This window comes from Lissotriton vulgaris, chromosome 9 (assembly GCF_964263255.1).
Source record: "Lissotriton vulgaris chromosome 9, aLisVul1.2, whole genome shotgun sequence".
Classification (NCBI taxonomy): Eukaryota; Metazoa; Chordata; class Amphibia; order Caudata; family Salamandridae; genus Lissotriton; species Lissotriton vulgaris.
The window spans coordinates 603,423,052-603,449,638 of NC_141697.1; the positions used below are offsets into that span (position 1 = coordinate 603,423,052).

Below are 26,587 nucleotides of genomic sequence, written 5' to 3' on the forward strand. Positions count from 1 at the left end.
GGGATATTATCCTGAAAGAGAAGTGATTATCAGCTATGGCCACCTATGTTTAACCTAAACTTGCACTCATGATAAATGGTTTGGTATAGTTGCATCAGACAAGATTGTGCAAATGCTTCTCTAGGATGGCATGTGTGGTAAGTGATATAGATGCAGCCCTCGAAAAATTGGGTATGGGACATACCACATTCTGCGCCAGAACTCAAAAAGTGCATCATGCAGCTTAAAGTATGGAAGCAAACAGGGGGAACCTATCTTTATGAATACAGATAGATTGCTTCCCTATGATTGCTTGGCTTACTTCAGAAAGCAAAACAGCCATCTTCAAATGGCGGCTTTTCAAAAAGGTTGCCTCAATAGAGATTCTCATCGTAGGAACGAGGAATAACCTTGCAAGGTTTAGCAATCTAGATTTTCACTATTTATAAACAGAGCGGTAGTGATGATATTTATAATAATTTTTAATAGTTGCAGAACATTTTCCCCATTTACGTAATACAGTACACATTCTTTCTCACTGTTTCTCGCCTCAGTGTATGTTGATTTTTTTTTGTTAATCGTGATTTTATAGCAATATACTGTGAAAAACAGTAGCACAACCTTTAACAATGGAGCACCTACAGACTTTGCAGTGTAACATTTATGCAGTGTATGTCAGTGATTTGAGAGGTTGGGATTGGCAAGATTATGTGTACTACTAGCACCTAGCAGTTAGACGTCATTCCCTTGAATCTGCAGATGGCATGCTGTTTCCAGATATTCAATTGATTGTCGTGTCTGCAGATGTCACATATCTATTGGGTTACAGTGTATGCTTGCCACTTCCTTGTCATTCAAGATGGTGGCATGCCATGCTGAACGAGACATAGCTAGAACCTATGGTCACCTATGTTTCAACCAAACATATACTCTGCTGAAAAATTATTTAGTATAGTTTGTGTCGAAAAGGCATTGGTATATACCTGAACTTTGGCATTATTCCTATTTTTTGCTGTAACAGTGGCACCCAATAGAAATTATGGTGAAGTACAAACCTGATCAGTCATGGTAATAACAGCATCAGAACTGAATACGATTAGGTGGGCCAAATAAGGCTATCACTCCAAATCTTGTTATTGGCTCACTTTACACAGCTTCTTTGGGTTTCTCCTTCCATCAACCAAGAGCAGTAACATGTCATCGATACGTGAGCAGAAATATGCCTGGAAAGGGATGATCCATGGTTTGCCCTGGTTGATTCGTCTGTAGTGGCCCTGACAGTTCTACCTGCTCTATGCCCTTGGATTGCTAAAGGCGTGGTATAGAAAAGTGGGGATTTCACTGAACAGAAAATAAATCCTATTTTCCACCCCCATCCCACAGCGGAAGGGCCAACCTGGGAGAGCAGAGAAATACCGAAGTATGTTCGCTGCTATCTCCAGTGATCAGTGTGACGTTAATCTCCATTTTACAAAGCAGAACATGTCTTGCCACCTTTACTTGTATGTACAAAAAATAAATACGTTGCCAGCGTCACAACATTGTGTTTTGAAAAATTCCTTGTCCGGTAATCTCGTAAGGCTCTTCTGTAAAAAACACACATAAGACAAGGTAATTCTTTGGCGATGGTGAACATCATCCTGCATTTTCATGCTGCCTGTGGTGCTCACGGCCTAGAAGGTATGCAGAAGTTGCGCTGCCTGGACATCACATAGCCTCGATTACAAGCACACTCGTAGGACCCATCTGTGTTTCGACACTGCCCATTAATACAGAGGACGGACAGATCCTCCGCCTCATCACATTCATTGATGTCTGGAATAGAAAACAAATAGGAATTAGGACTAGTAGGTAATTTCATATCTCCGAGACCATACACTACTAAATTTCTGCAATCCTAATAATCCTAATAATACCTCAGACTAGACCACTGATCGGCTGTGATCCGGAGGATCCTATTCTCACTGCGCGATTAGAGTAGCCTCTTGTCTTAGTCAATGTGGTTTAACGACAAACAATATAAAGATCAAGAAATCAATAATGTCATCCTGATAGCAAGTATACCAGTCAACTCAACTCAGCTTCTTCACCCTTCACTAGTTAGCATCTGCATCAGGGTCTGTAAGGGAACCCCCCCCCCCTCCCCCCGCTGCAAAGTCAGCAATCACATCCCTACCGAATACAGCTTAGTTTAATCACAAAAGGTTGAGTTGGGAAGGAAAGCTTTGGGTCGGTGGATATTCAGTCAGCGTCTTGCAATTCTTGACATGCGCATGTTTCAATGGGAGTCCTTTTAACCTGTTTCCCTTTATATTTCCGGTTATCTCTGTGTAAAAACGACGATGCTCCCCAAGGAAGTATTTACTATTTGACCGGTCAATCGGTAGAAGATGCCCTGTTGTTATCAGGGTACAGTGCTTCATCTAGGAAGCATGAAAGTAGTAATGTAAGCTCCTCCTAAACACCAATACTACATAAGCATTTACCATCATATCATCATTAAACCCAAGAGAAGGGGACCTCAATGTATAAAAACACAATTTGAAACGTGAAGCAAAAATGGAAGTAGCATGTGTCATGTCCGATGTGCATACAACAACTGACTTCCACACTCTACAACATGCACTTGAGAATCAGCAAGCACCAAGATATTGCGGGGCATGCAGATGCACAGTCTATACATACCTTAAGCTGTAGATACCAGACATTTGACATACCAGTTAAGACTGCAAACAGTGCAACACAGTGACCTAAAAATATTTCTCAGACTGACTGAACCGGATGTGAAAGATCACAAGTGCCCAATGAAGATTGTCTAAATGAGGATTGAGCCCAAGTAGAGGAGAAAGATACATGGGGCACATGCATCAAAGGTTTTTGCGATCGCAAACCATGCAATTCGCAAAAATCGGCCGTTTGCGATCGCAAATTGGCCTTTGGAGATGCATGAAATTGTTTCCAATGTGTAATTTAAGAATTCACAATTATTTGTGAATTCCTAAATTGTGATTGCATTTTACGGAATCGTAATTTGCGATTCCTTAACCCCTTCGAGGCTAATGACGAGCTGGGCTCGTCATGGCGCTTACCTGCCGTGCGCGGATGACAAGGCCAGCTCGTCATAAAACAATGAAAAGAATAAAACCCAGCGCAGGACGGGAAAACGCCTAGCAGCCATGGGGTTAAATGCAATGCTAGAAGCACTTTCATGCCCTCGGGCATGTGTGTGCGCAACATGGGTGCACATCAGAATTTCAGGGGTGCGACAGGGTGTCATTTTGACACCCTTGCACCCTTGAAATTGCATGAGCAATTTGCGAGTACCTACTGGTACTCGCAAATTGCCATGCAATTTTCCGTTCATTCCAATGGGCCTATAGGCCCATAGGAATGAATGGGAAGTCATTCCTTAATTGCGACTCGCAATTAAGGAATTTGTAGGAATCGCTATTTTTATAGCGATTCCTACATGCATAGGTTTTTTGTGATTCCTCATTAGCGAATCCTTATTTTTTGCTAATAAGGAATCGGAAATGACATGTTTGATGCATGTGCCAGCATATCGGCAACTAAACATGCTAGCGGTTGCGTTCTGCATAAGGCCTGTATGATGCCTAATAGTAAAACACAATTAATTCTTTGTCATTAGGGTAATCCTCCAGTCATGGCTGATTATCAAAAACGCACAGAAAAATATGTTTAGTCTTTATAAGTGTCTATTAATTCCCACTTCCCTCAATTACCCACTTGTGCCCCAAAACCCAAACCTAGACTGCTGATTAAGTTCTTAAGCAGCAGACACACACAGTACAGTAAAGGAATGAATGTCAGATCACTACAATATTTTCCTCTCAAAACCACTAATTATCACTTGCACATTGTCCAGATTCATTTTCAGTCAATTTGTTGTCAACTTTAGGTGGCAACAGTTTCGTGAACTTAGTTTTAGGAGTAAAAATATAATTGTACAGAATTGTAGTCCCAGGAATCTCTGAGAACTATTCATCACTTCTGTCATCGATAATAATATATTTTGAGGAAAGGTAATAGCTCACTGATTTATGAATTGGACAATGTATTTCTGGAGGAGTGAAGAGTTTAGAGGTGGCACTTTCAATGGTGCGGCCTACAAACTTTTGTGTCTACCTCCAAAGGGCACTCTACAGGTCCATAGAATGAGAAAAAAGCTGGTGCCTTCAACATACTTACTGCAAACCTAATAAAAAAGCAAAGACCCCACTGAGTGATACCCCTCTCACTAAAATTGAGTACTTTAAAGTCCTTCTCGAGTCTTAGTTGACAATTATAACTGAGGCAATCTTACCCAGAAACATACAGCTTTTAAGGAAGAACATTAATGAGTATTAATACATTGGCTTGTCTTGACTCACAGCTATCTAATCCGCAGTCCCGTAAGTCCACAAGGGTCCGTAGCCTCCAGGCAGTCTTTGTTTGGAAATATGTTCACAGGCTACCCAAAATGGGCCACATATTTTCCCTCTAATTCATTTAAATATATTGGACATATATTGATAAAATAAAGGCTTTTTCAATGTAAAAGCACCTAAAAGCTATTTTTCTTGTACATGGGAAGTGTAAATCTGTACTCTTCAGGACGGAAGGTCCTCATGTCATAATGGAAAGTCCTCTAACCTCACCCTGCAACAGAAAAGTAAGTAATGAAAGACTTAAGGCTCTCCTCTAAAACCTCTGCCTCATCTGTGGACAGTGGATCTTCATGACCAGGGATTATTAGTCACAAGGAATATTTCACTTAATGAAGAAGGCATTGCTCAACAAAGGAATCTATGGCTTACTCCATTTATTAACCTATAAAGCCATGCAACTTGCTATCAGAGAAATGAAGAACCTTCTATGTTACCTATAAAGCCATGCAACTTGTTATCAGAGAACCTTCTAAGCTTATCAGAAAAATGTCTATCAAAATTGTAGTGCGAAGACGGCGCAACAGTTGCACGGCAGGCTCTGATCAGAAAGGCTGGTCATCCCCTTGCCGCTTCACTCCTGGAAGCATTGGCTGCTAATTCCCAGCGTATGCATGAGAAGGGAATCCCCCTCTCACACCTAGAGAAACACCTTAGCGAGTGTAACACATAGTCTGCATTACACTCCTCACCCTTTTTTAACTTGCAACCACACCATTTTTAATAGGTCCTGAGGAAAGCCAGATTATCCTAAGGCACTGGCTGAAACATGTCGACCAACATAAGGATGTAGGAGGTAGTAATTTGCCACCTGTAACATCCCCCTGCCTTATTTTAACCGCTGACGGCGGCCCAGTTATTAAACTTTAATTTACTCTCGGGAACTGGGACCATCGCCAAGCTGTTTAACTGTCATTTCACTAACACCCCACACTGCACTCTCAGCAAAATACCAGCTCCGCTGTAATCAGGCGTCGAAGCACACCCGGAACACATTAGGTGTCACTGGGTGGGCCCGATGATGAAGCATGCCACCAACTAGGTTGGTGGGTGAGGGCTTCATGAACACACCAACCAGGTGCCCCCTGATAAAACTAGTCAGAGTCCATATTTAATAGTCATATAAAGCTAGTCTCTTTGATAACACATTTCAAAATTGGAGCTCATAAAGAAATCCACTCACAAAACCCAGAAGAAAATAAAATCTATCTCATTGGTAACGACAAACAGACTAATCTGTCCCCGTAATCAACGTAATTATCTGACAGACGAGATACAAACCCTTTTACGATCCTATGAACCAGCCCCCATTCCTACTACTAGGTTAGATGAACACAGTATTCAGTCAGTCCCAACTACCGCATGCAGAATTGGAAAGACTAGCAATAGAATACTAAATTTTAACAACCTAAAAATGTGATAATAATTCCAGAAAAGCTAGACTCATCAACGATCAAACCACAGAAACACATTAGGTGTATACTACTCAACTGTCGGTCAGCAAAGGATCATGCTGCAGACATTCCGATCTCATATTAAGCCAGGAAATCGACGTAAATATCCTAACAGAATCATGGCTATCTGATTCTTCTTCTCCATGCCTAGATCTATTAGTCCCCCCGACCTATTGCATTATGTGACTAGACAGGCCAATCAAAAAGGGAGGAGGCATCGCATGTATACATAGATCTGACATTTCCATTACGAAGATAAATACAATCTGACCCCCTAGAGTCATGTGAGTATTTCGGTATGTCCTTAAGATCCTCTGACAATCAAATTTGCAAACTTCATACATTCTATCACCCCCAAGGCAAAAATACCAAGTTCATAGACCAGTTGATAGAGATCATCACAGCAAACTCTACTCTACATTCCAATGAAATTTTCTTAGGAGACTTCAATCTTCATTGACAGGATCATACTGACAATCGGATCAATCTACTTAACATCTTCGACGCTCATGACGAGCTCAGCTCGTCATGATGTACACCTCCATACACTCATGACGAGCTGAGCTCGTCATGAAACAATAGGAATCACGAAATATCAGCACAGGAGGAAAATAACACTAGCATCGATGGTGTTAAAGCCTTCCTTGAAGATCAATCAATGTTCCAAGAATGTCATTTACCAACCTACTCCAAAGGCTCTACCTTAGACTGGATCATAGTTAAAGAATAAGCTATAGATAAAATTGAAATCACCCCCTGCGATTGGTCTGATCATCACATCATTACCTTCCAAATACCCTTCACAAAAACAAAAGCTTCCTCACAATCAATAAAACCCAGAAATTGGATTCATGACACTAGAGGGCTCACTATGGATATGGTCATAGCACGCCGTGAGAGAGAATTGCAACTTCCTAATAATATGGTTGACGTTAGTGACCTCACGGAGTAGTAGTAGAAAAGCTTGATTCAATTTCAGAACAATATAAAATCATAAAAGCAACAGTCGTTATATACAGTTTCATATGTGTTGGACAGGCCTCGTGGAAGGCCCGCTCCCTCCCCGCCTGGCGGGGACCGAAAACTTGCTCTCCCTGTATTCCCGACAAGATCCATCCCGGCAACCCATCGGGGCAACCCCCGACCCGTCCACCACGGTACTCCAGCCCCGAACACCCCAGTATCGGCTGGCCTGGGCCCCCGTCAGCACCACTGCCCCGGCCCAGCCGCCATCTTTGGACACTACATAACTAGGCCGCGTGGCCTCGGCTCGACCCCAACCCTGGGCCTGGCCAGGCCCCGACATCGAGGCACCACCATCCACCCAGGAGGTGAAGAGACCACTTGGCAGTTCAATGGGAGAAGGAGTGTCAATGGCTCTCCTCCGCCAGGTGTCGATCACCCCCGAGCTCCCCGGGCGCTGGCTCCACCCCCCTGCTGGGTGTCTGGACTCCCTCATCCCGGACCTCCCGACCTCCAAGTGCGAGGGTCCAGACATCAAAGGAGACCAGACCTATAACTGGGGCAGCTCCAGAGCAGGAAGGCAGTTGTATCTTGGAGTCGAGAGACACCGTGAGGAACTCATCCTTGAAGGCCTGCTGGCGCTGCCGCGGCCCTTTCCTGTGAACCATCTCCGAAGCCTGCTGGCGCTGCCGCGGCCCTCTGCAACGTGAACCATCGTCTTGGCCTGCTGGCGCTGCCGCGGCCTTTCTCGTCGTGCACCATCTTCGTAGCCTGCTGGCGCTGCCGCGGCCTTCCTCGTTGTGAACAATCATCCAGGCCTGCTGGCGCTGCCGCGGCCCTCCTTGCTGTGAACCATCGTCCTAAGCCTGCTGGCGCTGCCGCGGCCCTCCTTGCTGTGAACCAGCGTCCTAAGCCTGCTGGCGCTGCCGCGGCCCAACTTTGCCGATCCCCAAGCTCGAGGATTGTGAGCTTCCTTCTTGCCGCACCTGTACCGGACCGGTACTAAGACTGTCCCGCTACCCCTTCCCCCTACAGAGACTAGAATTGAGAGGACCCTTGTGTCCTAACCCCACTGTACCGTATCACCTTACTTCAAAAATTCGTATATAAAGTGTGTTGAACTCAACCTGGTGTGGTGTCCATCTGTGGGTGGGAAGTTACTCGTCTGTACGCCTGTACGGTCGCTGGAGACGGCCCTCACCGGAGGCCTCTCCCCTGTGCTCGGCTGACCCTCCGGGACCCCGTCTAACATTGGTGGCCAGCGGCGCGATCCGAGCCAACGCATAATCGTACAGAGAGTGACTCACCCCACGACACACGACCACCATGACAACAAAAGAGAGCGGAACAAGGGAAAAATTCCAGATGAAAAAGCTAGAAGAATACAACCACAGAGAACTAAAACAATTCTGTATAGAACTGGGCATTGCTACCACAGGACTGAGCACAAAAGAGGACTTCAAACACGCCCTAGAATCCTGGGCAGAGATGGGTACGACCGTACCCCAAAACCAAAGCCAAGAGACACCCGAAACCAGCCCCGCGCCAACAGAAGAAAGAAGACCGGGTCTCTCACCAGAGGAGGCCCGAGAACGGGAGAAAAGCAGGCTCCACGAATTGGAGCTGGCACGACTTCGCTTGGATGGAGAACTCAAATTGGCGGAACAAAAAATAACTTTGGAACACTTACGGCTCCGAGAGGAGCGAGAAGAGAAGCAAAGGCAGAGAGAGTTAGAAGAAAAGAAACTAGCCTACGAGCATGAGCGCAACTTGAAGGAACTAGAGATTCAGAGGCATAACAAAGACCTCGGGGTCCCTGGACACCCGAGCCCCCCTGTCCCTACGGACCCCAAGGTCCACATCCCCAAGGATGTCGTCAGAGAATATTACCGGAACGATGATATCCAGCAATGTTTCAAAGCCTACGAAGTAGCCATGACCTCCCACCGGATTCCCCGGAGCGACTGGGGGGCCGGGCTATGGGGGAGGTTTGTCAACAAAGGGCAAGACGCCCTACTGCAACTCCCGGATCATCAGATGACGTCCTACGACCACATGAAGGCCGCTCTCCTCACTCGATACGGACTCACGCCCGAGATGTACCGCCAGAGGTTCCGCGACTGCAAACGGATCCCGGGTACGACTTGGGTGGAGTACGTGAACTACTTTAGCCGAGCCTTCGAAGGGTGGGAGATGGCCCCCAAGAAGACTCCTCCGGATGTATACAAATATCTCCTGACCCTCCGCAACCAGACCCGGCGATTCAGGGAACTCGCCAAGGCCCACTTGGAAGCCAGTCAGGAGGACATGAAGAGATGGTATGATCAGCATGCCTCCTCCCTCGAGTTTGAGCCGGGACAACAAGTCTGGGTAATGTCCCCAGTTGAACCCTGCGCCTTACAAGACAAATGGACCGGGCCCTTCAAGGTGATAGAGCGCAAGGGTCCCGTCACCTACCTGATCGACATGGAGTCCCCCCGGAACCCCCTACGGGTCCTCCACGCCAACAGACTCAAACCACATTTCGTGCGCTCAGAACTCAGCCTCCTGATGGCTACCGATAGTGGGACGGAGGAGGACTCCGAGCCCCTTCCTGACCTGCTGAAGACACTCGAGCAGGACGGCTCCGTGGAAGGGGTCAGACTCTCCGATGCCTTGTCCCCAGAGCAACGCCAAGACTGCCGAGACCTCCTGCTACCGTTTGCAGATCTGTTTTCCCTCATCCCCGGGGTCACCCCCTGGTGCCTTCACGACGTGGACACCGGGAATAGCCCCCCTATCCGACACAGTGCGTACCGAGTGCCAGATCGAGTGCGCGCCTGCATCCAGAACGAAGTCTCCAAAATGCTGGCTCTGGGAGTGATCGAGCCATCCGACAGCCCCTGGGCCAGCCCAGTCGTACTGGTCCCCAAGGCGGCCGCCCCGGGCGTTGCCCCCGAGCTCCGGTTCTGTGTGGACTATCGGGGCCTGAACGCCGTTACCAGAACAGACGCTCACCCCATCCCCCGGGCGGATGAGTTGATTGACCGCATGGGGGCTGCCCGCTACTTGAGCATCTTCGATCTAACAGCGGGCTACTGGCAGATCGGCCTCACCCCGGGGCCCAAGAGCGATCCGCCTTTTCTACCCCGGATGGTCACTACCACTTCAAAGTGATGCCATTCGGCATGAAAAATGCCCCCGCTACCTTCCAGAGACTCGTGAACAAGGTACTGGCGGGCCTAGAAGAATTGAGCGCCGGCTATCTGGACGATATTGCTGTATACAGTCGCCACTGGGCAGACCACCTCCACCACCTCCGGGAAGTCCTGCACGCCCTCCGGCAGGCCGGGCTCACCATCAAAGCAAGCAAATGCCAGATTGGCCAAGGGTCCGTGACCTACCTGGGACACCAAGTGGGGAGCGGTCTGATGCCCCCCCTCCAGCTCAAGATCGCTGCCATCCAGGCCTGGCAACCACCTGTCACCCAAACCGAGGTCCGAGCCTTCCTGGGGCTCACCGGGTACTACCGGTGGTTTGTAAAGGACTATGGCAGCATTGTGGGGCCCCTCACAGGACTCACATCCAAGAACAACCCCAAAACTGTCAACTGGACTCCGGACTGTCAAGCGGCCTTTGAGAAATTAAAGGCCGCCATGTGCACCGCCCCCGTGCTCCAGGCCCCCGACTACAGCCGGGAATTCATAGTGCAGACGGACGCCTCAGATCATGGCATTGGGGCCGTCCTCTCGCAACTCAACACCGAGGGAGTCGATCAGCCAGTGGCCTTCATCAGCCGACGCCTGCTGGCCCGAGAACAGCGCTGGAGCACCATCGAACGGGAGGCCTTCGCCGTGGTATGGGCCCTCAAAAAGCTCCGGCCCTATCTCTTCGGCACCCACTTCCGGGTACAAACAGATCACCGACCCCTGCAATAGCTAATGCAGATGCGGGGAGAGAACCCAAAACTGTTACGCTGGTCCATCTCCCTGCAAGGGATGGACTTCACGGTGGAACATCGTCCAGGCCAGGACCACGCCAACGCAGACGGCCTGTCACGCTTCTTCCGCCTCGGCGAGGAGAGTACCCAAGAGGATGGGTGACTCTCCCTGCCTTCAGCTGGGGGGGACGCATGTTGGACAGGCCTCGTGGAAGGCCCGCTCCCTCCCCGCCTGGCGGGGACTGAACACTTGCTCTCCCTGTATTCCCGACAAGATCCATCCCGGCAACCCATCGGGGCAACCCCCGACCCGTCCACCAAGGAACTCCAGCCCCCGAACACCCCAGTATCGGCTGGCCTGGGCCCCCGTCAGCACCACTGCCCCGGCCCAGCCGCCATCTTTGGACACTACATAACTAGGCCGCGTGGCCTCGGCTCGACCCCAACCCTGGGCCTGGCCAGGCCCCGACATCGAGGCACCACCATCCACCCAGGAGGTGAAGAGACCACTTGGCAGGTCAATGGGAGAAGGAGTGTCAATGGCTCTCCTCCGCCAGGTGTCGATCACCCCCGGCCTCCCCGGGCGCTGGCTCCACCCCCCTGCTGGGTGTCTGGACTCCCTCATCCCGGACCTCCCGACCTCCAAGTAAGAGGGTCCGGACATCAAAGGAGACCAGACCTATAACTGGGGCAGCTCCAGAGCAGGAAGGCAGTTGTATCTTGGAGTCGAGAGACACCGTGAGGAACTCATCCTTGAAGGCCTGCTGGCGCTGCCGCGGCCCTTTCTTGTGAACCATCTCCGAAGCCTGCTGGCGCTGCCGCGGCCCTCTGCAACGTGAATCATCGTCTTGGCCTGCTGGCGCTGCCGCGGCCTTTCTCGTCGTGCACCATCTTCGTAGCCTGCTGGCGCTGCCGCGGCCTTCCTCGTTGTGAACAATCATCCAGGCCTGCTGGCGCTGCCACGGCCCTCCTTGCTGTGAACCATCGTCCTAAGCCTGATGGCACTGCCGCGGCCCTCCTTGCTGTGAAACATCGTCCTAAGCCTGCTGGCGCTGCTGCGGCCCAACTCTGCCGATCCCCAAGCTCGAGGATTGTGAGCTTCCTTCTTGCCGCTCCTGTACAGGACCGGTACTAAGACTGTCCCGCTACCCCTTCCCCCTACAGAGACTAGAATTGAGAGAACCCTCGTGTCCTAACCCCACTGTACCGTATCACTTTACTTCAAAAATTTGTATATAAAGTGTGTTGAACTCAACCTGGTGTGGTGTCCATCTGTGGGGGGGGAAGTTACTCGTCTGTACGGTCGCTGGAGACGGCCCTCACCGGAGGCCTCTCCCCTGTGCTCGGCTGACCCTCCGGGTCCCCGTCTAACAATATGCATCGTAAGTACACAATAAAAATAGTATTAAACAATATATGTATGTATACATATGCTAAAGCCTTTCAACCATGCAATAGATCATATAAAAAAAAAAGTTTGGATTCTGTCTGCTAATTATCACGGAGTATTACAATAATACAATGTTGAGTATTACTAAGGACATAACCCCGCTAAAATTCAAAAGGATCCCTGACAAAGATAAAAACCTTTGGTTTAACGGTGCCCTCAACAAAGAAAGACATTCACTAAGATTCACAGAGCGGAAATGGCGACAACACCCTTCCTCACCCCATTTAATTCAACTAAGACAGGCCAGGAAAGCCTACAATAAAAGCATTCTAAACTCAAAAAAATACTTCTTGAGGAAAGAACTGGACAATGCAAGAAACAGACCGAGGAAACTATTTGATGTGCTAAAAGATCAATCCAATAAAACAGCCAAATCTGCACCAACTACTACAAATTTGAATATAAGCAGTGAAGATTTCTCCTCCTTCTTCACAGCCAAAGCCAAATCGATGGAAGTGGAGCTCAAAAAAGCAGCTGAATGCCCTTGTATCATTAAGAGCACCCCAGATGAGCTTCAATTTCAACCAGATCTGGAAACGCCTAAAAATAATGCTGGATGGTCTGTATTCAAGCCTTTCAGTGACCTAGACATTGCAAAGATCATCTCAACCATTAAACCAAAAAATCATTACAATGATCCTCTTCCTGCAAAGTGTTGGTCTACAATAAACCATCTGCTCATCCCCACATGGACAAAAATCATTAATGCTTCGCTGGCACAAGGCTCAATACCGGACTGTCTAAAAACAGGGCAAGTCACTCCAATCTTAAAAATACCAACAGAGAACCCCTCTGACCCTAACAATTTCAGACCAGTAACAAACATTCCCATGCTAGCCAAAGTCCATTGAGCCAACATATCTCTGAATTCAATCTGTTAAATGACTTCCAATCAGGATTTAGACCAAACCATAGTACTGAAACAGCGAGTCTGCACATCTTGGATGAGGCTCTACTTGCCCTCGACCGCAACGTAACCTGTCACTTGATCCTGCTTGACCTCTCTTCAGCATTCGACACGGCTAACCTTGCTAAAATACTAGATCGAATGAAAAATAGGATGGGATTAGAGGGTACAGTCCTAAAATGGTTTAGATCATTCTTAGAGAACAGATTATCAGCTTCTTCCAGAAATGCGATAGGAGTGCCTCAAGGCTCAACACTATCCCCATCATTATTCAATCTGTACGTAGATCTACTCACAGAAACCTTGCAATGAGCAAACATCTCTTTACACATGTACGCAGATTACACACAGCTGTACATCAAGATTACATCGACAGAAGAGATAGGTATCACGAACCAAGCATTAAAGAGAACCATCCATTGGCTAATCAGTAATCACATGAAGCTTTACCCACATAAAACCGAATCCCTGCTGATTTCCCCCCAGAAAAGCACTAAGAACATCCTAGAGTGGACCAATCTGATCACGGCACTAAACTGTACTCCGAGGATTGTTGAGTCTGCCAAATCCCTAGGAATTATACTAGACAAACACCTGAACATGCTATCTCATATTAACACAATGGCAAAAAATGCCCGGTTCCATTTAAGCTACCTCAGAAAACTGAAACTTTTCTTAAATAAGTCAGACCTTAAAACAGCAGTCCAGGCACTAGTAATATCAAGGATCGAGTACGGTTGCACAACTCTAGCTGGTCTCCCCAAGATTTCAACAGCCCCACTGAAAGCCTGTCTCAATGCGGCCACAATACTTACAACTGGCTCTTGAAAATTCGACCACATCACCCCTCATCTGAAAGCGCTTAACTGGCTGCCTTACGAAGCGAGAATACAACTAAAAATGGCATGAATCTCTCACAAAGCGATGCACTACAAAACACCAGTGTACCTAACCTAGAAAATCACACCATCAGGAGGATGCCGTGTCTCCTGGAGTCATGGAGATCTATTACTGAAACCAGCCCGATTCCGTAAGAAAAGAACTTATGACCGAGCTTTCTCTTGTGCAGCGCCTAGAATTTGGAACGCTCTCCCCCCTAACATTAGACACATTTTATCAATCTCTGCATTAAAAAATGAAGCCAAATCTTTTTACGAGTAAATATCTCCCATAATCTCACAGACTCACCTTTATCATTGATCCTCCATGATCATACACATGCTACCTCTCATCGAACATTGACCTCTTTGTGGTCTTGTATATATGTATATTAAGCTTGAATGTTTTTCTCAAAATCATTGTACAACTACTAATGTCTCGGTAACATAACTGTTTATTGATATGCAAATGAAAGCACTTTGATACCCTACTAAGGGTCATGTTCACGTTATATAAAACACCAAATAAATAAATAAATATAATTAAACTAGGTTGACAACCTCGTTCCAGGTCATTACAGACTTTGTTTCCAATACTGGACATATGTGTGATAGCTTAATGTAAACTGAATGCTGCTATCTTGATTTGCTCGCATTGAACAAATTATTGTAAAACACCTGAAATCACTGATTTGAGGGCGAAAGGTTCAGGATTGGGCACATTGTCAGTAATGACCTGGAGTAAAGTGATCATTCTACATTAACCAAATGTATTTGAGTTTATTGTTAGGATGTAAAGATTATCACTTTTCTAATAACTTTACATGAAACATATTTCCTTTTTTTTTATTGAAACAGGTCTACAACACAAAAAGTAGGTCTGTGCCCCCACTGGCCACAGTCCAAAATATGAAGGTGCTCCAAGTCCTTGTTTTCCGGTATAGACAGGAGACTGAATTCAGTGTCAATTTATTTTTATTTTCCTTGGCCCTCTTCGTTTCTTTTCTTTGTGAGTTTTCATTTAGAATGATGTTAGCCTAGCTAATCAGTCTCTAACAGGGACTTTTGAAAGACTTTTTTCGCTTCTTCCTTTTGAATTTCTCATGCATGGAGGTCTGTGGAGGATTGAATAAAGTCCAAGCTTGGTTCCATCTTAATCATCTCAAACTGAATCCTAAAAAAACTGAAATCATCCTTTTTACTCGTCAAAAACAGTGCTCTGCCTATTCAATCTGGGTCAATGATATCAATGCACTCAACCGCTCCCTCTCCACCTCTAACTTTGTCAAATCCCTGGGCATCAGCATTGATCAGAATCTTACTCTCATCCCCCACATTAAAAATGCTGCTAAAGGTGCTCTCTTCACCCTTCTACATTTTAAAAAAATCAAACCTTTTATTCCAGCTGATGACTTCAAAATTGTTGTCCAATCTCTTGTACTTTCCAGAATTGACTATGGCAATGCCACCCTTTTAGGCACCCCGAAAGTCCACCTTGCCCCGATAAAATCTGTTCTCAACCTGGCTGCTAGGCTCATCTCTGATTGTAAGCAATTTGACCACATCTCCCCTGTCCTCAAAAACCTCAACTGGCTCCCAATTGAAGGGAGAGCCACCTTCAAGATGGCATGTATCACTCATAAACCCCTCCACCAAAACACCCCCCGTACCTTTTGGACAAACTACAAATATCGGGCTGCTCCTGTTCCTTGAAAAGCACTAACGCCCTTGTCCTCATCCCACCGAGACTCAAATGAACGAAGACCCAAACATGTGCTTTCTCTGGCAATGCTCCTACGATTTGGAACTCTCTCTCCAAAGATCATCGCTGCAACCCCTCCTACCCTCTCTTCAAAAAAAGACTCAAGGTGCTACTTCTCAACAAATACTGGGGAACCTAACGTAGCTGGTATGACACTGTCCTTATTTTATACTCTCCTCGACTCACCGCCTCCTTTTCTTCCTTTGCCTACTCTCGCTCCCCTCTCCTTATTCCCATCTCTCTCCTATTTTTTTCAACCTCCCTCCTCCCCCTTATTTATCTCTTTATTACTCTATGTCCTGCTCTCCCTCGTCTAACTGAAAAGCCTTACCCTTTTTTAGTTTTATACTCAATGTAATTTTTGTCTTGGTAATGTTTACCTATCTGTAAAGCGCTCTGATACTCTTGGGTCCAGTAGCGCTATATAAAACCTTTTAAATAAATAAATAAAATAAATAAAGGTTGGAGACAAAAGTTAGCCTGGGTTGAGGGATCTTTAGCCCATCCAGCCACAAATACATCCCAGGGAAAATATCATAATTCTCTTTGAGGCGGATATAAGAAGTGCTGCTTCTAAAAAAAAGACGGCTTTCTCAGTAGCAACACTACACCAGGCATTGCAGTGTCGATTTACAGTCCAGATTTCTCTTTAAAACCTTATTCAAACATGTCTCTAATTAGGAAATGTATTTGAAGAAATATGTGTAAAATTTATACTTTGGCCACATATGTGGGAGCACCCTTCCCCTTCACAAGAGTGTTGGGTTCACTCATTTTGTAGGAGCAAAACAGGGATGGCATTAAAACAATCTTCAATGCTGTTTTAGGTGGACCCTACCAGGCAGCACAAGCTTACTGGTGGCAAAAGACCAATAATATACTTTCCAAGAACTTACAGTGGGCTTAAAGCCCTCCGATTGTTTACTATTGGTTGGCTTTACTGTCACTCTCCTTTGCTTGCTCCTTATTCAATGGCAAGCTTTGTCCATCTTATGTTTGTCTCTCCCCTGGTGCATATCCTCTTTACTTGTGTCTATCTACTGCTCAGTTTTAGAGAACTACTTGTTTCTTTATGCTTAAGCACTCCATGAGAGTGCATGTGTTTTCCGGCTGTCTCCTATCATGTGCTTCTCTCATCTCTCCTTCTCAGTGTCATGACACTGTATAGCGCAGCCAAAAGCAATTGTCAAATCCAATATGCCCCAAAGGCAAGACCTATTGGCTTTGCCATTGCCTGTTAACTTTAAGTTCTAACCTGGGTTTAGGGTGATTTCGAACATCCTTAGGAACAACCAGCAGTAATAGCTTGATGCCAGCAAACTAGTGACACCTAGACTTGACCTGTGGTCAAATTGATTAACCCTTCTTGGGAGTTAGCTGAAGCATGATAAATCCCAAGTTTGCTGACTCTATGGTGCCAGTACTGGGTTTTGGAAAAAAATCAGTTGAGGCAAATACATTGCCTGCTGGGAGGGGAAGTTTTGGTACTGCACTAGTTTAAGGTTTTCAGATGACTTCACTTCTCTCTCAAGCTTCCAAAGTGGGAGTTCAAGAAAGTTAAAAAAATAAGCCTGAGTCACCGGGAGGGTAGGGGATTTTCTTTGGAGTGCCCTACATGTTCTGTCCACCTTTAGATTTGGCAGTGGAACTAGGAGTCTGCTAATTTATAGTGAATATGGTTAATTTTCCCAGTGTCTTTTTCAGATTACAACACAACAGAACTATCACTGGGTCAAATGTAGATGGCTGTAATGTGTCCAATAAAAAAAAGTCAATGCATTCCTTGTTTCTCATCGAGCTGCGATGCAGAAAAGCCACAGATATTGGATATTCTGATTCCACATTCAAGAGTGGTATCTTACCCACGCAAGCCATCCGGGTCATGTCCAGGCGATATCCATCAAAGCAGTCACAGGTGTAGCCCTCAGGGACGCGAATGCAACGTCCATTCTCACAGCCGTTGAGAATCCCACACTCCTCCGCCTGAAGTCCCTCAAACTGCTCGTACCTGCCTGAAGACAAACACAAATAGCCATCAGGATTAGAACCACAAGTAAATGTGTGCGTGATGTCACATAGTCTGGTAACTTCTATTAATGTTTTTAAAGTCATACACATAAAGAAATGGCCAAGTACATTGTATAGCTTTGGTGCTGAGCAATTTCTGCAACAAGAAATGTGGTCCATTTTGACCTGCTGACATGTTGTTTTCAATGTTGTGCCTATTAGTTGGTGCAAATATTGGGCTAAAATTACTCTTAACTAGTTTAGCACTATGTAATTTCACTGCGGGAATTAGGCTCAATTCACTTGATGTCTGCATAAGTCATGCAGTCGTCCATGCGTAGGTTTCTCGTGCTTTCTACGATCCTTTGGATAATTGAAGCAGGACTGACCTAATGTTAAGTGTAAGCTTGGTCAGAACCTGATGACATAAAGTGTCATATGTTTTGGACTGTGGTTGCACAGGCATGTTTTTAGCATCACAACACATATATGTAAGGGTGTAGTGTGGCGCTCTATTTCGTCTAGGTCCAATCATAGCTGTTTTGCTTCATCAAACGCAATGTTAATATTGTTTCTACAGTAGAAAATATATGACTGGCCCTAAAAGACAGCCCAACCAGGGCAGTCATAAAATCCTGCCCCAAGTTTCTTCTTCTCCTAGGTTTTCAAAAGGTCTATAGTATTTTCCAGACACTCATAGTACCTTTGAGATGCCTAGTGCCTCTCTAGGACGCGCTTGACCAAACTATCAGTTGCATAATGTGTCATCCAATGGAAATTCCAAAGGTGAAGTTGACAGACAATATGATGACGCTCAACTTGGGATGTTAATTAGTCCAGTTAATCTACCCAGAATATGAGATGTACTGCCTTTGTTCAGTTGGGTTCTAGTCTTTAGAAGTTACAGTCAAATAAAGACAACAAAAAGGGTGTTCTATTTAGATCGTATGCAATATAGGCTCAAAAATGTAGCAAGCTAAAACTCCCACTACCCAATCTTGAGAACAATTACAAACTAATACATCCACACAGATGTAGTGGATAGCTACGAAAACTGGCACCAATTACATTCCTTGAAAAATAAAAAAGGGGATGGGTGGAATGTTCAAATTAATCACAGCCACTGTTAATTTACTCTTGGCCCCCCTCCTCTAGTACCTCATTTTTGTACTCACAATGCGTTTACAGACAGTGACTTAACCTTACGCACATCAGCCTTGGCCCTGCTCCACTAGGAGCAGTAAAGCCCAAGCTGTAGCATTACAGTCTCAACCTGACTCTACGTCAGTCACCTCCCTCCAAATTCATTGACGACCCTTGAAATTACACAGTGGAGTTTACAAGGGCTGAAATGTCGGAAAATGAAAGTAAAATATATGGACTCTAGAATATTGACTACCACTATATCATCCAGTTACGAAAATAGAAGTAAGTGCAGCAGATTTACTATATATAACTCCACATCTATGTACCTTGAAAATATATATTCACATGCCGTGACAATATAGTGCTTCATTAGGAGTGGCCTAGAGTAATCTACGTTATTTCCACACACCAAGAGTTACAGTTGTTGGCGTTCCCACTAATTCTTGGGATGAGGAAATAACAGGGATTTGGGGGGAATAGCAAGCAGAAATCAGTGTTTCTACACTCATACCTGAATGTTTTTACACAGTGTGTCACATGGAGATTTCGTCTCGTTTCAGCAGCAGAATTCATCAGGTGAAACACACACAATTTCAGTGGCGGCTCCTCTGCTAAGGTGCAGGAGCATCGCCCCACTGCTTTACTCAGTGTAAAAAAAGGAAAAATAAAATAACAATAACTAGATGTTATCATCATTTTAGTTGTTCCTGCTGCAGCGTCTTGGCAGGGCGGGGTGTATTTACTCTGCTGAAAGACCAGGGGAGGAGTGGTTTGCACCCTCCTAAGTGCGCATGAGTGTTTGGCCTGCCGTCTCGGGCAAACCAAACATTCATGTGCACTTGGCATGTTCTCCACCCAGGCTACATTACAAACTGGGTGGAGAACATGCCCAGGCTCCCAATCCCTGGCTGAGCGCCAAACCACAGCGGCCAGACCAATCACAGCGCTGGCTATGGAGAGCCTGGGTGCTTCAGGTTTGCACAGGAGAAGCCAGGAAGAGGACGGAAAGAGCAGAGGAGAGGCGGGAGCCGGCCAGCCGGCCGGCTGGCAGGTACATTAATTTTTTAACCCCCCCTCCCTTCCTTTCTTCCCGCCTCCCCGCCCCACTGCCGCTTCCGAGAAGCAGCTGCCACTGCACAATTTAGATTCCGATGGGCCAGGTGACTTGTCAGAGAGCAGAGCAGTGGATGTAGGCATTTGACTAAAAAGTTAATATTTGATTGTGATCAAACTATGCATGTCTGCACATCTACTCATAAGGTGACTGGCGATTGACTGTCTTTCTAATTACTCTGGATCATATATGAACCGCTGTATTTCATTTCCTTTTCTATGTCAAGGTGCTATTGGGACAAAAAGGGGCATGTTTTTACAAAACACCTGATAAATGAATACATAAAAGAGCATTCCGTACTCTGGAACAAATTTTCTCTGAGATCTCAACAAAAGCATGAGGGATTTAGTGCAACCAGTCACCTTCAGTCGCAATGTATAATTGTTATACTGGTGCTACTGAAATGAAGGCCTGTGATTGTCAGTAACGAAAATATATATATATATATATATATTTGCTCTTTAACACAAGCGAAAGTAGCCATTATTAAGACCCGTCCCCAAACCCCCTGGAAGAACCACGCCCTGTCTTCATCATACTGTACCAGACTATATCCACCCAACAGTATTCCGCACAGTATTGTCATTCAAATATCATCCTGCCAGAATACTGTCACCAAAATATTGAGTACTCTAGTATCGGCAAGATAGGTATATACATATAGTATAGTACAGATTTACTATACCTAAGTTAAAATACATGCATCTTGACAATATATATCTTTACAATATGTAAATGTGGAGTATAGAATAGTACAAGTATACTTACCTATATGCACTTAACAATATAATAGTAATCAAAGTGTTGGTCACAATATTTTAGCAGAACGATATTTTGTGACTCGATATTGTGACAAAGCTTCAATAAACACATGGCTGCTATATAATATTAAGTAAGTTGAAGGAACTTTTCCTGACCCTATGATTGCTAACTGGCCATACAGTGTCATGCAGGTGTGCTCTGAAACACGGATATAACTAAATATTATATATTAACCCCTTCGATGCTGATGACGGCTGGGAGCTGTCATGACCACGCCCACGATCGGAATGTGCCGCACAGGAGCGGAATTCCGGCCGCAGGCAAGGGGTTAAGGGATAACTGTGCTACACACGTAGAGCTTAAGGCTTGATTTCCTGGAGCTAAGGCATGAGCTCAGGTAGTTTTCACACCATCTAAGCCCACCAAAGACACCCACTTACCTTCATATGTTTCACTTAAGCTTCTTGGTTGGTCTGGAAATGCGGAAAAGGATCCAGTATCTCTAGTCCGATAGCGCCAAGGCTGAGAGGAGCGGGTCTCTTCTGAACCAAACCCGGGCTCACTGGATGGACTCCTTGGCCGGTAACGTGTGCCAAAGGTCAGGCTGCTTGTATCGTATCCAGAGTCCGGCCTCCTGTAAGGCACACGCCCATTCTCCTCACTGGGCTCCGCATAAGACAAATCGGAATCAAAGTCTGAGGCTTCGTAGGATGGGCGGCTGTACAAAGAATCTCTCCGGCCATAGGATGTGCCAGACCTTGATCCATAGCCATCATCCCCACCCAGTGGGTAAGATTCATATCCTGGTCTGACACCATCTCGTGGCCTCTGTGGAGGGGCGATGGCATATGGATCTGGACCGTAAGGCACATTGTAAGGTGGACCATATTCAGGAAACTCATATGGGTCACTTGGCCCTGAAGGTCCATAAGCTGGTGGCCTCAGATAGTTGCACATGGCTTCAAACTCATCTGTGAATTCATGAAAAACATTCAATTAATGATTGATGCAAAGTTAACTTCATGAAAAGTGATAAGCCCAAAAAGACTGCAGTTAATATAATGGGAGCTATTAGTTTGCTTTGATTTCGATTAAGGTTGATTTGTCTGCCAGTGTATTGAGTTTTCAATATAATGCCAGTAATATATAATAAATATCATTTTTCCATATTATCATAGCATAGCATACATATCAATGACCAAAATATCAAGAAGGTAAGTATAAACAGGTAAGTATAGATATACTATTCCTAACTCCACATCTTTGTATCTTGAAGATATACACATCATCAGTGTACCAATATGTAGAGTCCCGTAGAGTAAACCTATAAATACCTATATATACTTACATTGTCACTATTCTGATATCAATATTTTACTACAATATTAAGACAGAACTATCTTAAAGACTTGATATCTAGAACAATACCTCTTGCACTTCCCAAGGGTGAGTGAGCGAGTGAGTGAGCGAGTGATGCCCACAAATGGAGAATTTAAGTCTTATGAGGATACTCATGATCTGTCCAGGGTGACGGGGACAAGCAGAGGCTCTGCATTCTGTTTTGTGCATCACTAAAAGTGTATTTGAAACTAAATGCAAATTTAATATTTCATCAGACCAACTCAAGAACAATTTAAAAGATTTCTAAAACAAACCATTTAAAGCCAAACCTTCACCACGTCAAACGCAAGCAAACTTTTAGACCTTACTGAAATTTTAAATTTTCGATTTGTGAAATAAGCACTAGAATGCATTTGCTACAGTAGACCTCAAGAATTACCATTTTCCTTAGTAGGGGAAATATCTTTAAAAGGACTATGTAGCACTCAGTGTAAACATTGCATAACCTCATCTCTATAATGAAATCATTAGACAACCACAATTTGAATGAATAATGACAGAAACTAGCAGGGTCTATCCAAACACTGCTGACCCATTGGCCAAGCCTTTTCATTTAGCAGGTCTGGATCGTCTCTGATCTGTTTTGTTACTCAGGATGAAACCAGGCGAGTATCCATAGATCAGGTGTTACTCAGCGGCCGTTATGAAGGGCAGGCAGGACACCAACTTTGATATTCACACTAACACAAATTATTTGGAAATAAAATTTCAAAAGAACTGAAAATCAAATGAGAAGGGTGTACTGTCAATAATGAAAGACAAACTGTCAAAGGTAAACTAGGCGACCTCTTGTGCATCTGTGAGATATAGGTGAAACCACATGTCAAGAATACATCATCATACATGGATGACATTAACATGTACGTGACTGATTATAATGTTATGATATTTTGCAGCATTTTTATTATTATGCTCTTTGATGAACTACCGTGTATAAGCCGATCTCATCGCACACGTCTTTTCTCTTTGACCTTCCTCCGTCCCTCCCTCCTTATCTGCACCCTTTAAATGGCACTATAAAAGGTTGTGTCCACCTTTCCCACTCCCCAGCTGCGTCCCCCTAGCAGTAACCTTACCTGAATCGCGATTCGGACAAAGAGCACAGTCCATCCCCCAAGCTTCGCCATAGAGACAGCAACACTCGGTGTAGGTGGTCTGCCTGTCCAACAGTGGGCGCGAGCAAACTAAATCCGGACCAACTGATTGCCAGCAATAGGCCAGGCTGTCATCTAGGGGACATAAAAAACTGTTAGCGTAGGACTCACATCATTCTACCAATCTTCCATTGAGGGAGGGGAAGCAAGCATTTTGCTGGCACTCAAGCTGATTTCAGAGACTGGTCAATGTTAATTAAAATGTTGTGATTGATTTTTATTAAACTTTTGATCAAGCAATATTTTACCTAAATACCATCTAAAAGAAGATTAACAATCTGCATAAAGGGAGTAACAGTTACAATATATTTGAGTTACATTTCTGGAATATCTTTGCCATCCTAATTCAGTGAAGTACACTTAGATGTTCAACAAAAGGATAATGTAAATAAAATGAAAAGGGACAAAAAGAGTGAGTCGAAGAGAAAAAGATAGGATGAATGGTATAAGTAGAGGATTAGTAGTGAGGGGAAAGTAAACGTATCAATTAATAGCTACACATCTATTTCCTTTTTTTTTTAAACATTTCTTTATTAGGACATCAAACATGGAAAATGCAATATGACATGACCTCACATAAAGCAAAAGAAAACACCACATCCGATGACAAAGTTTTAAAACAATTTTTACGCCTCCCACCCCCCACCCAGGTGGATCCCCACAAGAAAAAAAGAAAATGACACCAGAACTAAAATGGGGGTACTTCCTATCATAATAACAATGTGTCCTTGTTTAACCATTTAGTTAAAGATTCCCAGATCTTTTCCCCTTTTACCATAGGCCTCCTTCCTCTTCTCCTAAACACAGAACTCCCCCAATTATAGACAAATAATAATTTACTAAACCAAACATGTATCGACGGTGGATTCGGATTGAGCCACACCGTTGCCAAACAGAGCCGCAATACAGCCATTGATATATATACCATTTTCCGATCGGCTTGCTCCATTTCTTGATTGGAAATCCCTAACATGATAACCTGGGCGGTCAGGGGGACTAGATATCCCAAAATAAGTTCTAACCGCTGTTCAATTTTAGTCATCAATTTAAACAAGCTAGAACAAGTGGCAAAAATATGCACACTGTCTGCAGCCAGCAACCCACAGCGAGGACAATGTATCCCCGAGGTCCCCCCCATCGGTGAATACTTGTGGGGTTATATATAAGTTACACCAAGTCTTGTAACATTGTACCTGTAAATTTGCAGAAATACATGCCGTTTGACTAAACAAAAGGGAGTCTTCACACTCACCCTGTCCTAATTGTAAAATCGTTTTCCACCTATCAAAATGTTTAGCTAAATCGTCACCCATCTTCTCGTTTACCAATTTATATAAAGAAGATGTTGTAGATTGACCCCCATTAATCAAATCTAGTAGCGGGATTCGATCCCAGGTATATAGTCTTTAAGTAAGGAAGTTGCTTATCTGTAAATATTTAAAAAAATATTTATTCTCGATCCTGAATCTCTCTTTGAATGCCTCAAAAGTAATTATTCCAGCATTGGATATAAGATCCCCTATACAATGAATACCTTTATCCGTCCAATTTTTAAAATATACATCTTGAAATATTTCCGGAAGTAGAATATTATTTGCTAGGGGGGAATATAAATGTAGCCACCCAATCTCAAACTTCTTTTTAACAGCTGTCCAGACCCTGTAGGCACCAAGCAGAACCTTGAATTTGACCCTCTTATAATAGGCAAAATCTATAAGGCTCAAAAGAAGTCCCCTAGCCTCCATCCCATAAATGAAATGATAAATCGAAATTTCCACACTTCCTGAATTTCCCCCATTTAATAGTTCCCCCATCTGTTTCAACTCGGTAGCCCAATAATAAATGTGAAAGTTGGGAACGGACCACCCTCCCCTGTCTCTGGGAAGAGTCATATATCTAAGAGCCCTTCTTGGGCGCTGTCCAGACCATACAAACCAGGAGACTACCTGGTCTAGCTTCTGAAACCAAATTATATCCAAAGGTATTGCTCTGAAGCAATATAGAATTTTGGGCAGAAATATCATTTTAACAACATTGCTTCTGCCAATTAATGTCAAATGTAAGTTGTTCATTCTTCGGGAGTCTAATTTGACTTTTTGTAATAGTGGTTTTAAATTGATGTCAACAATTTCTTCAGGTTTAGAGCTAATTTCTATGCCTAAATATCTAGCACTTGCTACTATCTGCTGATCCACTAAAGTAACTTTATCATTAATAACGATTTGAGTTTTACCATCGTTTAGATGATAACCAGAAAACTTACCATATTGCGATGTTAAAATGTTTATTTCAGCTAAAGCCATACGGGAAGTACTTGTTAGAATGGCTAGGTGGTCCGCGTAACCCAAAAGTTTCTCCCCATCTAGCATGGATAGGTTGGATTATTTGATCTTCCTGGATCTTCCTAATTAAAGGGTCAATGTAAATGGCAAATAACAAGGGGGAGCACGGACACCCTTGTCTCGTTCCTCGCATTATGTTGATTACTCCCGACTGTGCTCCCATCAAAGCAACTTTCGCAATTGGGTTTTATACATGCTTTGAATTGCTCTAATAAATCCTTCCCCTACACCATAATGCTTCAAAAGAATGTATGACGTTACAACGCATACATTCACAATGCATATCATCACAACACAACTTTTACAACGCAGGATCCATTACAACGCATGCCATTACAACGCATGCCATTACAACGCAGATGCTATTACAACGAATGCCATTACAACGTAAGTATAGGTAGGTATATATTTTTTTTATATTAATTTAATTTTAATTTAATTACAATTTTTTAAAATAATTTAGTTAAATTAATTTGTATTTTTATTTAATACAATTTAATTTACTATTCTAACTCCAGGGGGGTGTAATAGTAGGGTAAGTGTTAGATAGTGTAGGGGTAAAAATTAGTATTATAACTCCAGGGGGGTGTAATAGTAGGGTAAGTGCTGGATAGTGTAGGGGTAAAAAATACTATTCTAACTCCAGGGAGGTTTAATAGTAGGGTAAGTGCTGGATAGTGTAGGTGTTAAAATTACTATTCTAACTCCAGGGGGTTTAATTAAAATAAATGTATTTGTTATTATTTGATTTAAATAAAATTAAATTAAAATATTCAAATTAATTTAAAAAAGAAATTAATATTATTTTAATTAACTACTTACCCATACTTACGTTGTAATGGCATGCGTTGTTATAGCATCTGCGTTGTAATGGCATGCGTTGTAATGGCATGCTTTGTAATGG

The 26,587-nt window shown here is 44.3% G+C and overlaps 1 protein-coding gene across 7 annotated transcripts in view; it reads right to left on the minus strand.

Annotated features, from left to right (window-relative positions):
- Nucleotides 1–443: 443 nt before the first annotated feature.
- The window catches only part of LTBP4 (latent transforming growth factor beta binding protein 4), a 1,439,220-nt gene continuing 1,413,076 nt past the window's right edge, over nucleotides 444–26,587 (minus strand). For all 7 annotated transcript variants that reach the window (XM_086938230.1, XM_086938229.1, XM_086938227.1 and 4 more), the window contains 4 exons: nucleotides 23,264–23,416; nucleotides 21,227–21,757; nucleotides 17,620–17,769; nucleotides 444–1,794 (listed from right to left, as the gene is read on the minus strand). In XM_086938230.1, the coding sequence (XP_086794356.1) occupies nucleotides 1,646–1,794; nucleotides 17,620–17,769; nucleotides 21,227–21,757; nucleotides 23,264–23,416 (983 nt within the window). In that variant the 3' untranslated portion in view covers nucleotides 444–1,645. The remainder of the gene's footprint in view (nucleotides 1,795–17,619; nucleotides 17,770–21,226; nucleotides 21,758–23,263; nucleotides 23,417–26,587) is intronic.